At 46.2% G+C, this 15,090-nt stretch overlaps 1 protein-coding gene across 1 annotated transcript in view; it reads left to right on the plus strand.

The window, feature by feature from the left end:
• Positions 1 to 4,666: 4,666 nt before the first annotated feature.
• GRHL3 (grainyhead like transcription factor 3) overlaps positions 4,667 to 15,090 on the plus strand; it is a 27,961-nt gene continuing 17,537 nt past the window's right edge. The window contains exons 1-2 of the mRNA XM_010171947.1: positions 4,667 to 4,683; positions 14,582 to 14,768. Of these exons, the coding sequence (XP_010170249.1) occupies positions 4,667 to 4,683; positions 14,582 to 14,768 (204 nt within the window). The remainder of the gene's footprint in view (positions 4,684 to 14,581; positions 14,769 to 15,090) is intronic.

Below are 15,090 nucleotides of genomic sequence, written 5' to 3' on the forward strand. Positions count from 1 at the left end.
TGGGAAAGGGTCAGTGTGGGGTTTGTCTCTCATGTGCTTCAGAAGGACAAATTCTTTTTTTTCCCCCCTTTTCCTCATTATTACTACGACAATAGCGCTACAGAGTGACTCTTGTAGCCTCTGTTGTGCTATGTGTTGTACAAACAGAGTGGAAGGGCAGTCCTGCCAGACTAAGGCTTACAGCCTGGGGAAGTTGTAGTTCAGCTTTTTGTTCTGTCTTCCCAAGGAAAAGGCTCTGGGAGGCAGAGGGAGTCTCACTGGGAAAGTGTCTGGTCTGGATATCAAAGGATTTTACAAATTTGTATGGCACAAGCTGTATTTTTTTGTTGGAAAAGCACCTGAAGCAGCCACATCTCCCTTTGGTGAAGAGCTCACTTTAACCTGCTTCAGGCTGCTTCCTCTTACTGTGTATTAATTGTTGAAATGTTTTAATAACCTTTGGTCAAAGACAGCTGAAATTCCTGGCACATCACAGGACAGCTGGAGAGGATGTTTGACAGCTGTCAGTGGGAAAAGCTGTGTATCCTAAAGGGATTAAAACCCTTGCTTTGAAGTTTCTTACAAGTTATACAGAAAAGAAGCCAGACTGGGAACAGGGAATGTGAAATGACTTCTCTGAGCTCCCATCACAAATCGGTGGCGGAGGGAGAAATAGGAACATGAGGGTGCCATGGTCACAGGGCCACACCACACCTTGGGCAGCTCCTCCAGATGCAGACCCAGCTGGAGACCAGATGAGTGATGTTGTCCTCAATCCTGGAGCTGTTGATCTCTTGCTAACGAAATGCAGCTAATCACAGTCTGCCCCTGGATGTTTAAAGAGGGTTTAACAATCCAAACACATGTGCAACGCTGTTGCCTTAGAGAGGGTGTAGCTGTGAGCAAAATTTGTCCCTCTCTTTTAAACTTTGCAGTTTGTCTTGACTGCTGCATGCTTGCTTTATTTTTAGAGCATCATAAAGGGCTTTTGTTCCAAGGTATATTTAACAGGGGAGTGGAGGGGAAGTGGGAGGGTTTTGTGCATAGGGAATGTATCTCTTGGTCTCTTTCTTCTAACCCACCCCCTCACCAGATACTCTTGGAGGGTGGAGTTGAAATGAAAAAAAAAAAAAAAAGAAAAGAAAAGAAGAAAAAATAATAATTAAAAATACTGAAATCATAGTCAAAGGGATTGTCTCGGCGTCCAGGCCTGGAGGCCTCTCAGGCGCCATAGAACAGACATTATCACAAAAAAGAGAAGGTGCCCAAGAGAATGGAAGAGGCAGGGCAAGGGTGGTCCTGTCTGGCAGGAGCTGGCAGGTGTTGGAGGCGGTGTGGTGCCCAGGGAGTGCCATCTGTCCCTGCTTCCCACCAGGATACACCAGACCCAGACTGGTGTGCGTGTGCTGGGCTGGTCCCCATCCTCCTTCACTGGCAATAGCGTGAAGTTAACTGCAGGGAGGCTGTGAGGGTCCTGTCTGTGGGAAGATTGGTGATAGGGAGTGGGTAACATTTTAATCTGGCTTTGGAAAGGTGTCTGAGAGAGCAAACTCCAGCTGGTGTCACCATGAAGAAGACAGAGACGTGTGCAGGCCCCGCAGTACTGACGCAAAGGGGCTGGTTTCTGCTGGGAGCGATTTTACCCAGGCGCCATCATTCCTGGAGGCTGGGAGAGAGGCTCAGCGCTGCGGGTCCTGCACAGGGAGTTGCATAAGAAATAAGACTGTGTGCGAGAACAAGCACGCGTCTTCCTAGCTGGCAAAGTCTCTCATTCCACCATTGCAGACGTGGATCTTTCTCCTGCGAGTATCTTCTGAGATCCTCACAGGAAAAAGACAAGATCCCGAATCAGCGGCAGTAAAGTTAAGAAGAACCTTAATGCTTAAAACCAGAGTTAGTAAAACCAAGAGAGAGAGTCACAGCTGTCCCTTCGGAGTCCCAGTGAATTCGTTCAAAGGACAATCTGTGTTTCTCTCCTTTCTGCCAGTTCTTCCCAGCTTCCCAAGGGACCTCGTGGCTTCTCAGGCAGACCCCAGGCACACTGGAGCAGGACAGGGCATGTGCCCTCGCTGGTGACTGGCAGACAACACCAAGAGCCTGGTGAGCCCAGACCGGCCCTGGCTGTCCCCACTTCCACCCGAGCTGTGGCACATGAGCTGCCAGTGCAGCAGAGCTGGGCTTAAACCCCCAAAGGTAGAGACAAGGCTTTGTCAGCAGCGTGCTGGCTACAGAGCTTAGCCCCAGGCAGGCAGAAGGGTCCAGTGGATTTGTTTTCCTCCTGTCCCCTATCCCAGAGCAGCAGACAGCATCATCCCTGTTGTTCTGCAAAAGGCCACGTCTGAAAACCTAGAATCACAGAATAGAATCCCAGCCTGGTTTGGGTTGGAAGGGACCTTAAAGCTCATCCAGTCCCAATCCCCCTGCCAGCAGCAGGGACACCTTCCACTAGACCAGGTTGCTCAAAGCCTCATCCAGCCTGGCCTTCAACACTTCCAGGGAGGGGGCATCTACAACTTCCTTGGGCAACCTGAATGTTTCCATCCAGAGGTGGATTGGGCCTGGTCACGGGCACCTTTCACTAAGGAAAAGGTTGTCACTGCTCAGCTTTGCCAGACACGTTTCTCCCTCTCTCTTTTTGACACAGGCTTTTTCCGCAGAGGTCAGAATCCTGTGCCCTGCCATTCCCCTGCATGGTCTGGCTCAGCTGGTGTTTTCTTTTCCTTCACTTTTGTTGCTGGAATCTGGTAAGTCTCACTGAAAGGTTAGAAGAAACTTGGCAATCCCCTAAGGGGATGTTGCTGCTCTTTGCACTACCCAGAGTCAGTGGAATACTTTCTGCCTGGATCCAGGTAACCAGGATTACAATTCTGGTCACCATCATCTGGGCAAGGTTTCTTTAATTTAAAGATATAATCAGAATTTTGATCAACTAATACCACCACTGCATAAGATTTGTGCTTTCCTTGGCTCGATAGGATGTATGTGTGCTTTCCTCTTCTATTTTTGATACTCTCACCACTGCATGGTGTTGATTCTGATCATCAGCCCTCACTCAGATGACTTTTGGGTATTGCTGTCCTCTGCTGTACAAGGTCTTGGCAGCTGGTGCTCTCCAGTGATCCCCAGTGGAGTTTGCATTGCTCCAGACCTTTGGTTTTTATTCCCAAAAAATGGACTTTGTCCAGTTCCCAGACCCCTGACAGTCAGGCAGGAGTTTGCACAGCAGAGTGGAGGGCGATAGTTGCTGGCTGGGCCAGGCAAAGCTCAGCCCAGCACGTCCTTATCAGCCAGTGCAGATACACCACGGTCATTCTTCATCCTGCACTCCGAGCTGGCCGTGCTCTGAGCCAGAAGCCATAGAGAGTGTTTGAAGGGTGTTGTACCCAAATTAATATGCTCTGTCTTCACATCTGCCTGTGCAGACATGCCTCATGCCTGCTGAGTGGGCTGGTAAGGACATTTGTCACCCAGCTGGGAGAGCTGAACTTACTGTTATGTGAAGGAAGACTTAGAAGCTTTCTTGTGTTCACCTGCTGGTGCAGGGCACTGAGTGGGCCAAATTCAGTGAGTGAGACAGTGATGGGGGGGTGAGAATGAGTGCTGGAAGCCTTTCTTTTTCCCTTTGTTTTAAGGCTTGTACCAGCTTGTCTCATAAAATCCTCTCCTGCCTTCCAAATCCAGTCAACGTGAGTCACCCGCTGAGCCCATCCTTTGCCTCCTCATTGCAACACGGATGACAGAAACCATCCAACAGGAGTGCTTGAATCCGTGATGAGTTTTGTTCTATTGCATAAATCTTTTTCCCCATTTACAAGTGAGTTGCTACAGAGCTATTGCCTGGGTGGTATTCCTGCAGCTGATTCCCAAACAGCGTGGTTTTGGGCTTCCTGCTGGAGTAAGGCTCTTGTCTGCACTACAGAAGGCAGGACAGTGTGTGTGAATGGTGTGGGAAAAGGTTACCCCACAGACCTTACACATCCAGTGTAATGCAAAGATCCCCATTGCCAGTATATTTGCTGCACATCTTGGTATCTAATAGTTTGGGGTTTTAAAGTTACTTTTTTTAAGAGGAAAAAACACAGAGACTTTCTGAAGTGAGCAGCTAAGAGGAGGTGAGACAAGGAAAGAAAGAAAGCCTGTCAGTACAATTACCATTTAGGAATGAAAGGAAACTAAGAGGGTTTCCTTCTTCCCTGATTTATTCCTTTAAATGTATGTATGTATTTTTTTGTCTGTATATTTATATATAAAGAAACAGCAAAGGACAAATCAACCCCCAGCTTCATAAAAGTGACAGCTATTTGGCATGGCAGTAGATGGAACACGTCCACCAAACTGAAACTAATTATCCCAGAGATGAATAACTGATTCCACTCCTTTATCCTATCTTTTTTTCCCTCAAGGGCTTTTCCCTCCTTCCCCACCCACCTCCCTCTCCTCCATCCTCCTGGGGCCGGCAGGCAGAGGGTTACGGGCTGCACCTGTCTGGGTGTACCTGTCCCAGGGCACCTGTCCCAGCAGCCAATCCCCGCCGCCCTGCCAACCGACCTGTCAGCAAAAAAATACCTCTGCGCAAAACCTCAACATAAATCAAACACTTCACAGGCAATGTCTGTCTTTAGCAGGTACTAGAAGAGAGAAGTCATCACAATTTACTGTCTGCAAAGATTTGGAAACGTGGGGAAATATGTCTAATGAACTGGAGTAAGTAGAGTTGTTGGTTTTTTTCCTTTACCTGCTCCTCTCTGCACAGGCTGAGCGTTTCTTCTCAGGCTGGTTTAAGTGCTCTGGGTCGCAATGAATTAGACTCCCTGGGTTAATCTGCCTGTCCAGCTGTTTGCAAGTGGAAGTAAAAGAATGGGATGGGAGCATTTTTCAGACTTTCTGTTCCTCTCTAACCTGTTGCTGCTCTTAGGAGGAATCACTTCTTATTGTTATTATTTAAGAGTTATTTAAAAACAGAATCCTTTTTAATCTCCCCCTGCCTTCTGACTAAAGTTTGACACTTAGGAGTTTCACTAGAGGCAAGTCTGAGTCTGTTCTGCCTCTATCCAACAAAATCTAATGTAGGCTACAGTGATTCCGTGGTTTGGTTTTTGTTTTGTTTTGTTTTTTTTCCTTAGGTATTTTCCTTCCAAAGTATTTACCAATTTTGGATGAGTTTCTAGTTTTTTGGGGGCAGGGGTTTTGTGGTGGTCTTTTTTGTTTCTTTTTTTTATTTGATTCACATTATGATTCTATATTATATATTACATCAGGTAATGATGATTGACTATATTCTTTTCTTATTTTTTCAAAATAAGAAAAAAGCATTTCATGTTTTGTTGATCCCATATAATTCTCGCTTCTAATCTTGAGTCCTTCAAAATATTGTGGATTTTGGATACTGATGGGATGGATTTGTGCAGCATACCATCCCTCACACCTCTGGAATAAAACAAATGTCCTCTTGGTACGACATGGTGTAGTGAAGGCTGGAGGAATATTGGACAAAGGTAGTGAATGCTGCTGTCAGTCCAGTCTTAAACTATCTGGGTATATAGTGCTGTGTGAAATACTTGTGTATAATGAAACATATCAAGAAACGTATGTCCACATATACATCTGTGTACAGACACCATGCTTCAAAAGGTGTATTTTGAAAGAAAAACACAGACCTGTATGTGTTTACAAGCCTGAGAGGGGTGTTGTGACAGCTACTCTCCTAATAATTAAGAACCTTGGAAAGGTGCAGCATTAATTATTATTTGATGTAAATATTCAAATCCTTACACTCGGTTTGATTAAGAATCAGTGACTTAAATTTTCCCTTTCTGAACTTTTTGGGTAATTTATACTTGATCTTTTTTAAACTTAAAGAGTTTGATTTACTCTCAAAATGCTGCGCAGTGTTTGTGTGTGTACACAGTACCTTGCAGAATTAGATTGATGTATTACTAATTACGGACTGGGGCATTATGTTACCTGATGAATTACATGGTTGCTTGACTCTTCTCTTACTAACGGGCTGTTAACCCCTGTGCCTTTCACAGGAGAAAGGGGGAATTGCTGGGAGCAGCATCATCCCTGTTGTGATTCAGATCTCAGCCCCTCCAAAGACTGATCTAAACGCAGAGGGTGCTGGTTGCTCTCGGTCTTTAGGACAGATACCCCACAGGTATGGGGCTGTGTTTGGTGACCCCCGGAGGTAAAGAGCTCAGTGCAACGTTTTCCTGTAGATTGAACCTGAGGACACATTTGCAGATCTCCGTGAAAATTTCACTTTAGTTCACCAGTTGGATGGGAAAAAAATTCTCTCTGGAGTGTAACAACTGCAGCCTGCTGCTGCCTTGTCAGAGGGGCAGGCACTGCCAGCTCCTGGAGAAACCCTTTAGAAGGAGCACAATGGGCCTGGAATACCTCACCCAAAAGCTCCCCAGGGGCTGACGGAGAGCAGTGATAGGAGATAAGGGAGCTGGGAACTTCGTGGTACCAAAGCCATAGCTTTAGACAGCTTTTGAGTTCACTGTGAGGGGGGGAAAAGGTGTCACCGGGGAGGAGGAACCTTGTGAAAAGCTGCTAAAGCCCAACATCTGAGCAATGGGGATGTTGCAGTAGCTGTTAACCTCTGGTTAATCACCCAGGCCAAAGTCATCCAGGGTGTAGCTCTGTAGACATCAGTGGAAGGAGCAGTGCTTAGAGGATCTGATAAGGGCAGCAGTGTGTGTGTCAGTGTCTCACGCAGCCATTGTGCTTTATACAACCCCCAGGACAAGCTGAGCACAGGGAGGATGGGTCTGAGCTGTGAACATCTGCCCAGATGGAGCTGATTTTAAGGGAGCTGTGATATCCCCATGGACTGATGCTGTCAGCCAAAATGACAGGCAGAATAATTGCATCTCTCCCTTTGCCACTTTAATTTCACAGAAGGGACTGGGAAGAGACTAGCGTGGCATGAGAGAATGAAATGTTTTGCCTATTATAAAATATTCTAACTGATAATTTCCATAGTCTTCTAAATTGAACTTATGTCTAACTCTGCAATGCGTGGGCTTGAAAGAGTTAACCAGGAGTTACTCCCAGTTGTGGTTTTGTGGTCGAAACCATGATCGCCAGAAGCAAATTTTTGTCATGCATAAGGTGTGTTATTAAAACTCGAGTTATGCTCCTGGTGAATGAAAAGTTAAAGCCCTTTTATGAAATCCTGGCAGTAAAGCACACAAGGGATAACCATGCTGGAGCAAGGTACACTCTCAAGGGAGACGTGGGTTGGGGTTTTTTGTTGGTGTTTTTTTTTTTTTTAAGTTATGTAAAGAGAAAGAGAGATTTGTAAATTAAAGAAACAACAATCAAATAACTGCTCTGCAATTCACAACAAAGGAGTAAAAGCCCTCTGAATAAACTCGAGACTCAAAGCAGAGATAAATCAACATTTACATTGTATCTCTGCTTTGATGCTTTGGGTCACATTTTCAGCTGATTGGTACATCAGTATAATTCCAGAGGAATATGTAGAATAAAGACAGCTACACTGATGAGGATCTGCTCCTGCTTTGTTCTGTCTGGTGTTTAAATTGTTGATCATTGGAAAGTATTCATCCAAAAATGCACTGGTGCTTACAGTGCACCTGCAAGTGCTTCAGTTCAGCTGATTGGCAGGGAGAGTGTTCCTGCTCAGTCCTGGGATCCTCAAATAGTGAGTGCTCCAGGATGATAAAGCATCAGCTGAAGAATCCGTTAATCAGTAGAATTGATGCTATAGCATATGATTATATTCTAGCCAGGTCTGCATTGCTAATACCCAAGTTTCAAAGGCTTGGAAGAGAAGAAAATGTTTGTTATTATTCCTTTAGGTTGATGTTGTTCTGGCTCGTAGCTGGTATGAGTGAGGGCAGCTCTGATCCAGAAACAGTCCTTGTCCCCAGAGTGTTCATAACCACAAGTGTTAAAAGAGCAGGAGTCACTTACCAAGGTACTTGGCTCCCTGGTGCCAGCCACCCTCTGTGGCAGGTTTTGTTTCTTCTCATCATTCTGTCTTTGCTGTCTGAGCTGTGATGCTCGCTTTCCAGAAATGTTGTTTAATGGGGTTATACCTAGAATGAGATTAATCGTATTTGTTTGGCAAAAATATTGTTGGAAACACATTATGATTTTTAAAAAAAATATTATTATTAAACAGCAAAGCAAAAGCCTTGCCTGGCCTTGGGGGACATGTGTTCACAGGATATTCTGAATCAGAATATGTTAGAGTGCACATACACTTATAGCACCTTATAGGAGATCTGGGCAGCTGAGATCTGGCCAGCCTGAAAAGTCCTTCCAGGATGGGAAAAAAGAGGGAAACAAATGGGAGAGTCAACCCTGGCTGGATCTCACCAGGTCTGCAGATTGTCCACAGCTCAGCTGGAGAAGGTACAGCCAGTGCCAGGCATTGGGCAAGGACAGCCTGATAGGGCAGGGGAGCGATCTGCATCGCGTGAGGCTTGTGTCAAGTGTCCTGCCCTGACACACGCTTCGTGTATCCTCTTGGGCAACTCGCTGAAGGATTCACCTCACTCACACTCAGCTGCAGCCAGCTTGAACCAGGTGCCAGGTGTGTTAGCTGACTGCATTTGCAGGCAATGGGAAGGGATCAGCACATCCCAGTCTGAAATGGGAGGACCAATCTGTCCTGTTGGCTTTCAGAGGACATAGGAAGCCTGAGACTCAACGCATAACTCTGAAGCAGCAAACCTCCTGTGAGGTTAACATTCATCTCTGCTCTTACTGCCTTCTTAAATGAGTGCTGAGGTTCACACAGAAATATGGAACATCATTGAGTGCAGGATCCTCTGGTAGGATGTGATGAGGGAAGTATAGAAACTTGAGTAAAACTGGGCTCTGTTCTCAGTCAGGGCCTCTGGGCTCTGCTACAGTACAAATAACCCGTAATAATTGATTACTAAATTAAACCAGATTACCTGAAGAGCAGTAAAAAAGAAACAAACTTTGTTGCAAAAGGTTGCATATCCCTTTATTGCTGCAATTGTTTGGGGTTTTTTAAATCTGAGTCTTGTAAAATTGTGATTTTATTTATTTATTTATTTAAAAGCCTCAGCTCAGAGTCAGTGAGTACAGACAATTAAAAAATTAAATAGCAAGTAGCTAGATTTCTGAATGTGGAAGCTGGGGTGGAGGGGGGGAATCCATAAGCACTGAAAACATAAAAAAGATAAAGCACTTAAACTCTTGGGGAGTTATGAAGCTCTTCTCATGAAGTGTAATCTTTCCTGTGGTGTGTGAAGGACTGGGAGCTTCAATGCAGTGTGTGTGTGATGTGTTGGTGGAGATGAAGGTCTGTGTTCACCTGGATATATAAGGTGCCCTTATCTGTCTACAGCGAAAATAAGAAAGAGAGTCAAGTTTAGACCAATATTTCAGAAGTGCCAGGTGGTAGCAGATGCTCAGTCAGAGGCACTGTTCAGGGCCTGGTTTTTGTGTCCTCCCTTTGGAGACAGATCACACTGAAACTCAGGACACCTCAAAAATGAAGCATCCAACATCATAAAGTGCTTCTGGAAAAAATCAGCCGTAATTCCTGAACTGCAAACTAATTCTATGCTGTAATTTGTTTTGTTAGGCAGGGAAGGCACTAAAGCAGGAATCATTTGTGAAATGTGATTGTGTGGGTGGATACCTCAAGGATGATGTTATCAGGTAAAACACAATCCCAGCTGGTGTCCCCCAAACATCACTCAACACTGAATTGTCCCATGGAGCCCTTCAGGCTAGAGAGCCAGGAACCAGTCCAGTGCTGGTGAGGTTTAGAGCAGAGGGTCAGCTCTGGTTCTGTTCTCTCATCTTCACTGAGCAGCCTTGGAAAAGTAATTTTAATGTCAGGCCCCGTGCCTCAGTTTCTCCTCTTGTGATAATAAATAGCTTCAAAAGCTGGGTGTTAGGCTGGTGTGAAAATGGAACAATACTGAGCTCAGATCTTGGGTTTGGGGTCCTAAAGGGTCTCTGGTTGAGTGTGATGGCATTAGCCTGGCACGTGCTTCCAGAAAAAAACAGACTTGTGCACTGCTTTTGTGGGTGAAACAGCTGAGGGATGGTGAGAACATGTCTGCTGTTGTGTTTTAATGTGCTGCACTACCTTGAGGCTGATCCTGCTGCTGAAATGTCCCTGAAGAAATCCAGTGACAGGGGCCACATTGTTATCCAGCTGCCAGAGAAAACATTTCAATCCTGTAGGAAGTGCAGGTCAGGGTCCATGAGGTTGGTGGTCTCCCAGGCCTTTGACACCTGTGGCTCGACATTGTATTGTACTTGGCATCCAGGCAACGTTTTCCATCATTACTCCAGCTGTTGGTTATGTTTCTTTGTATTTTTTTTTCCCTGATTGTGTCTCTGTCTGGATTTTTCCCTGGCTGTGTGAATGGGCCTGTGACAATTCGCTTGCTGGTGGCTGTACTGTCACATTGGCTTCTGATGTGCTTATTATTTATTAAACTTGCAAAGAAAGGGTAAAGTCAGAATTTGGCTGAGAAGTCGGGATTTAATAACAAGGCCACTCTGTGGGACACTGTTCTTCCTTGGCAACGGGGCCTGGTTTTCAGGCTCAAATCTCTACCCCAGAACACAGTCCTGGTAAATGCTGCTCTTCACCAGCCCTGCTCTCTCCAGTGTAGTGTTGATCCTTCCCCCTATTACTGATAAGAGGCTCCTGGGGAACATCGGGGTGATTTCAAGAGGGAGGTGAGTGCATTGCACAAAGCCAGAGCTAATGAAAGCCTCGCTGAACTGCCTGGGGTATCGCTGGAGTCCTGCTGGCCAGGGGTCTTTATTCTGTGGCTTTGAATTCCTGCTACTGGTTGCCATGGATTCTCTACTCTCTTGACAATGTGATGTTTCTCTGTAGCCATCAGCATCTGGCATGGCTAATATTTAGGTTAGAGGCCTAATCAGTTATAGGGGAGAGAACAAAGACAAGCAACACAAAGCTTAAAGGCCGGCAAAACCACCCACTGAAACCCAACAAAAGGCACAAGGAATACAAGTGTTTCTTTCCTGCTTGGCTGATCTCCCCACCTAGACCCTTTGGGCATATTCTCCTGTTTCAGCATAGCCCTGAGTGTTTATTCATAATCAGGAGGCCACTCTTATAGTAGACGTGGCAAATAAATAGGGGAAACAAGAGATTGGGTGGGATGGAGCTGGGGAAAAGGGGCTGGTATCACCTTGTGTCAAATTCTAAACTGTTTGGAAACAAATAGACTGCTCCCTTCCCAAAAACCATACACACAAAATTTGCCCACGACCCCGAGGCTCCAGCGAGGTGAGTCTTCTGTGTGCACAAGAAGAGAGGCTGCTGGCCCCATGTGTTTGTGTTTCACTAACCCATCCTGGCTGTGTCTGAGCCACCACACCAACGCCGCTGCCTGTAGAAGGAGAGTTTGTTTTGCCAAGCAGAGAGCAGACAGTTCGCAGTGGACAAAGATGGCACAGCCACGTGGAAGAGGCATCGCAGGGGCCTGTGAAGTTCAGATGTGTTTGGATCTGGGTTGGGATGTCTCTTTGCTGCATCTCTAGTTCACAGAGATTGCTAATGCTGAGTTGAAAGCCGGCTCTGGAAGCCAACAGCTTCTACATGGTGTGTTGTAGCTGCATGAACTGAAATGTATCTGGTGTCAAAAAGGTGCCTCTAAAGATGTCATCATGTCTGCTTATCTCCTCACATCACCCTCTTTCTTCAGAGAGTGGTTAGCCCTGTTGATCTTCTGGAATAAGGTCAGAGGAGACCTCTGTGGAAAAGTAAGATGGGATGGAGTCTGTGTGATGTCTCACCTGCAGAGCTGTCCTAGCTGCAGTTTTATCTGAGGCCATTCACCTGTCTCCACTGAAATGTATTTATGGACTATTAGGTACCATATAAACTCTGGAAAAGAAAGAAGATGGAATAAATGTGTGATCCCCACCACGTCACCTTTGTCCAAGTCCTCAGCTGAGTCAATCAATGCAAGCTCCCTGGGACCAATGCAGACTTGGATTCTTCATTAACTGGACATTAACTTGGTTGAGATCTCAAGCTCCCCCCTCAACTCCCCTCTGCCTACAGATTGCAGACCAGGCGATAAAACACTAAAACATCAGCTGCTCATCCATACAGTGGTTGTGCCATGCCCAAGTGACACAGCAGGGATGCAGAACAGTTGTACAACAAGGAGTCCTTCAGTTGAGGGCTTGAGTGAGGGAGAAGAAAGCTCCAAAGCATTTTCTCTTGTAATATCTGTGCTTTTTTTTAAGCTCCCGAATGCTTTGTTGCTACATCTTACCATGGTGTGTTTATCTGTGTTGATTACAAGTGATAGGAGCCGAGTCTCACCCTGAGAGCAAGCTGTGTTGCTGCCTATTCTTCCTTGAGAAGATCGGATTGAGAACGGGTGAGGATTCCTGTCCAGACAGGACTGAACAGCCCATCGCCAAGTCGACAGCAGTGAAATCTGAGTCATGCCGATTGCTCGCCTTGGAGACAGCAGCGGCACTGACGGGGAGGGAGGGAGGGAGGGAGGGCTGCGTGAGAAACGCTAAAGACAACGAAACTCCCAAAACACCTGGTGGAGTTTCATGCGCGGGGTGAAACTGGTGTTAGTGCATCATCCCGACGTGTGAGGGAGGAGAGGAGCAAGCTCAGCATCTCTCTTATACCTGCATGTGATGGGAGCTGGTGGTGGCCAGAACCGTAACGTGGAAGCAGCTGCTCACTGTACCGACCTGAGCTCAGGCTGCACCGTGAGTGGAGACACTGGTGGGAATTGGGTGCCTCAGGCCATTAGCAGAGCTGTTAGTGGCATCTCTGCTGTGCAGCTCAGTCCCTCCCTGTGCAGGGACTCTGTGTGGAAGCAACATATTCTTTAATAAAAAGATGACAAGGACAGCAGAGGCCACCCTTGATGGCCCTGGTGCTGCTCTGGGGGAGATTGTGTACTGTTACAGGGCTACCACTGTGCTGAGCCAAGGAGAGCTCTTGATTTTGATCCAGGAGCATCACCAGAACTATCCATGGATGGTTTATATGGGTATTCCTGGCTGGAGATGTGGCAGTGTGAGAGATGGTGCATGTGCAGGTGTGAAGCCACCTTAGCTCTGCTGCCTGGGAGGATGGACCAGCATCTTTTACCCCATCCAAGGTCTGCACCTCTGCACCCTTCCAGTTTCCAGTCCAGGGGCATCTGCTGAGCCTCTGGTTTTTCAGCCTGTCAGCGTGGAGAGCTCACACCAAACAGGCTGGCAGTATCTGCTGTGGTTAGCAATAGCTGGGAGTTTCAGAGATGCCAGATTCCTTGGACTGTTCTCCAAATGATTCACTTGGAAGTCTAGCCCAGGACTTATTATATACATGTGGAGAGTAGCTTCATGGAAATAACATAGTCCTTCTAAAAATGCCACTAAAATGTAGCATTCATTACCTAAATTCCTGTAGATTTTCTTCGCCTTTCCATAAAAAAATCAGCAATTGAGAAAGTTCTGCTCTTGGCAACTTTGGAGATTTAAATAAATCTTTATTCTTATATTTTTTTTAAAACTGCTTCCACTGATAAAACCCCAGTCTGCCCTTCCAGGAAGTTTCCATTTGGATTAAAAAGTAAATTTTGTCCACAAAGCTTGTTTTTTTATGATGAATAGTGTGAGCTGTTGTGGTGACACCGTGTACATGTGGTTGAAGGACGTGACAGGAGTAGGGCCACTGATTCATCCTCTCCTCTGAGTGGGGAGAACCTGCAGCACCGAGCAGCCAGGGAATGTGCAGAGGCGCTTCTGTAGTGGCTTCTAGTAGAATTTGCTGGAGGAAAAGGAAAGATGACCAATGTTTGGGTAATTAAGTGTCTGACAGTTTATTAACATAAGATGGAGAGACCTGGAGAAAGTGCCAGAAGAGAGGACAGGCAGGGCATTATTTTGGTATGTTGCTTCTCAGCTCACGTAGTCACATGAGCCTCACCTCTGTCAGGAATTTTTTAGTGGAAGGGAGGGTGTTGTGATCTGCCTGTCTGCTTCCCTTTGAGTAAAATCATGTACAGATGATTGAAAAAAAACCCCTAAGATTGGAACTAAATTTAAAAACCATGAACTACAGCAAAGAAAAATGACGGGGTTTGGTTTCATCTAGGTAGGTCAAGTTCTCTGAACACTGAGTGGTCACCTACATTTGTGGGCTGCGCTGGCCTTTCGCTCCAAATTCAAAGAAAAAAATTGCAAAGTCTCCCAATCGTGTTGCATTCAAGTTACTGACCAAGGTCCCACCTTGATGGTACATGAGCTGGCTGGCTGGTAGCGTGTGCTTGCTGAGGAAGGAGCAGTTGCAGATGATGTCGTGTGGTTTTGCATCCCTGGGGCAGGAGGAGGGAAGCAGAGGTACACCTGCCTCTCTGCATGGCCCCACCTGAGAGTCTCTGCCCTAATTTTGTACGTAGCTACAGGCAGAAGACTTGGTAATCCCAAAGACTCTGGGAGTTAAGGACCAGGAGAGCATCCCTTCTTCATTCCAGCAGTGCCTTTGGGAAACCCTTCATGTGTTCAACTTGGTGGCATGGAAATTGCTCTGGAAAATTAGTATTCTTCATTCCATTTCCTCTGTCTGGCTCAGTTTTAGATCTGTGCGTCTGATGAAGAATGACACCATGAACTTCCAGAAATTCCCCTACACCAATGAAGATGAAGCCTGGAAAACCTACCTAGAGAACCCCTTGACCGCAGCCACCAAAGCTATGATGAGGGTGAACGGAGATGATGACAGCGTGGCTGCCCTGAGTCTTCTCTACGACTACTACATGGTACGTTCCCACTGGGGCTGCTGGGTGTCTTGTGGGAGTTTGTCCCAGAGGAGAAGCCTGAAGGTGCAATACGTGCTCAGCCCCCTGAGGAGGGTACCCATCTCCTGAGCTCTCCATGTTGTTGATGGAATGAACCACATGACACCCCCAGATGTAGAAATCCCCTATTATTCCCAGTGCACAGATGGTAAACTGAGGCATGAAATGCCATTATATTGTGGAGGGAACCCAGGACAGGGTGGAAAACTGAACCTGGGTGTCTTGAGTCTCAGCCTGGTGGGTTTTTTTTACCTGAGAGCTTTCAAATAAGAAACAGGAATGC

Source organism: Antrostomus carolinensis, unplaced genomic scaffold, assembly GCF_000700745.2.
Source record: "Antrostomus carolinensis isolate BGI_N321 unplaced genomic scaffold, ASM70074v2 scaffold49527, whole genome shotgun sequence".
In the NCBI taxonomy this organism is placed as follows: domain Eukaryota; kingdom Metazoa; phylum Chordata; class Aves; order Caprimulgiformes; family Caprimulgidae; genus Antrostomus; species Antrostomus carolinensis.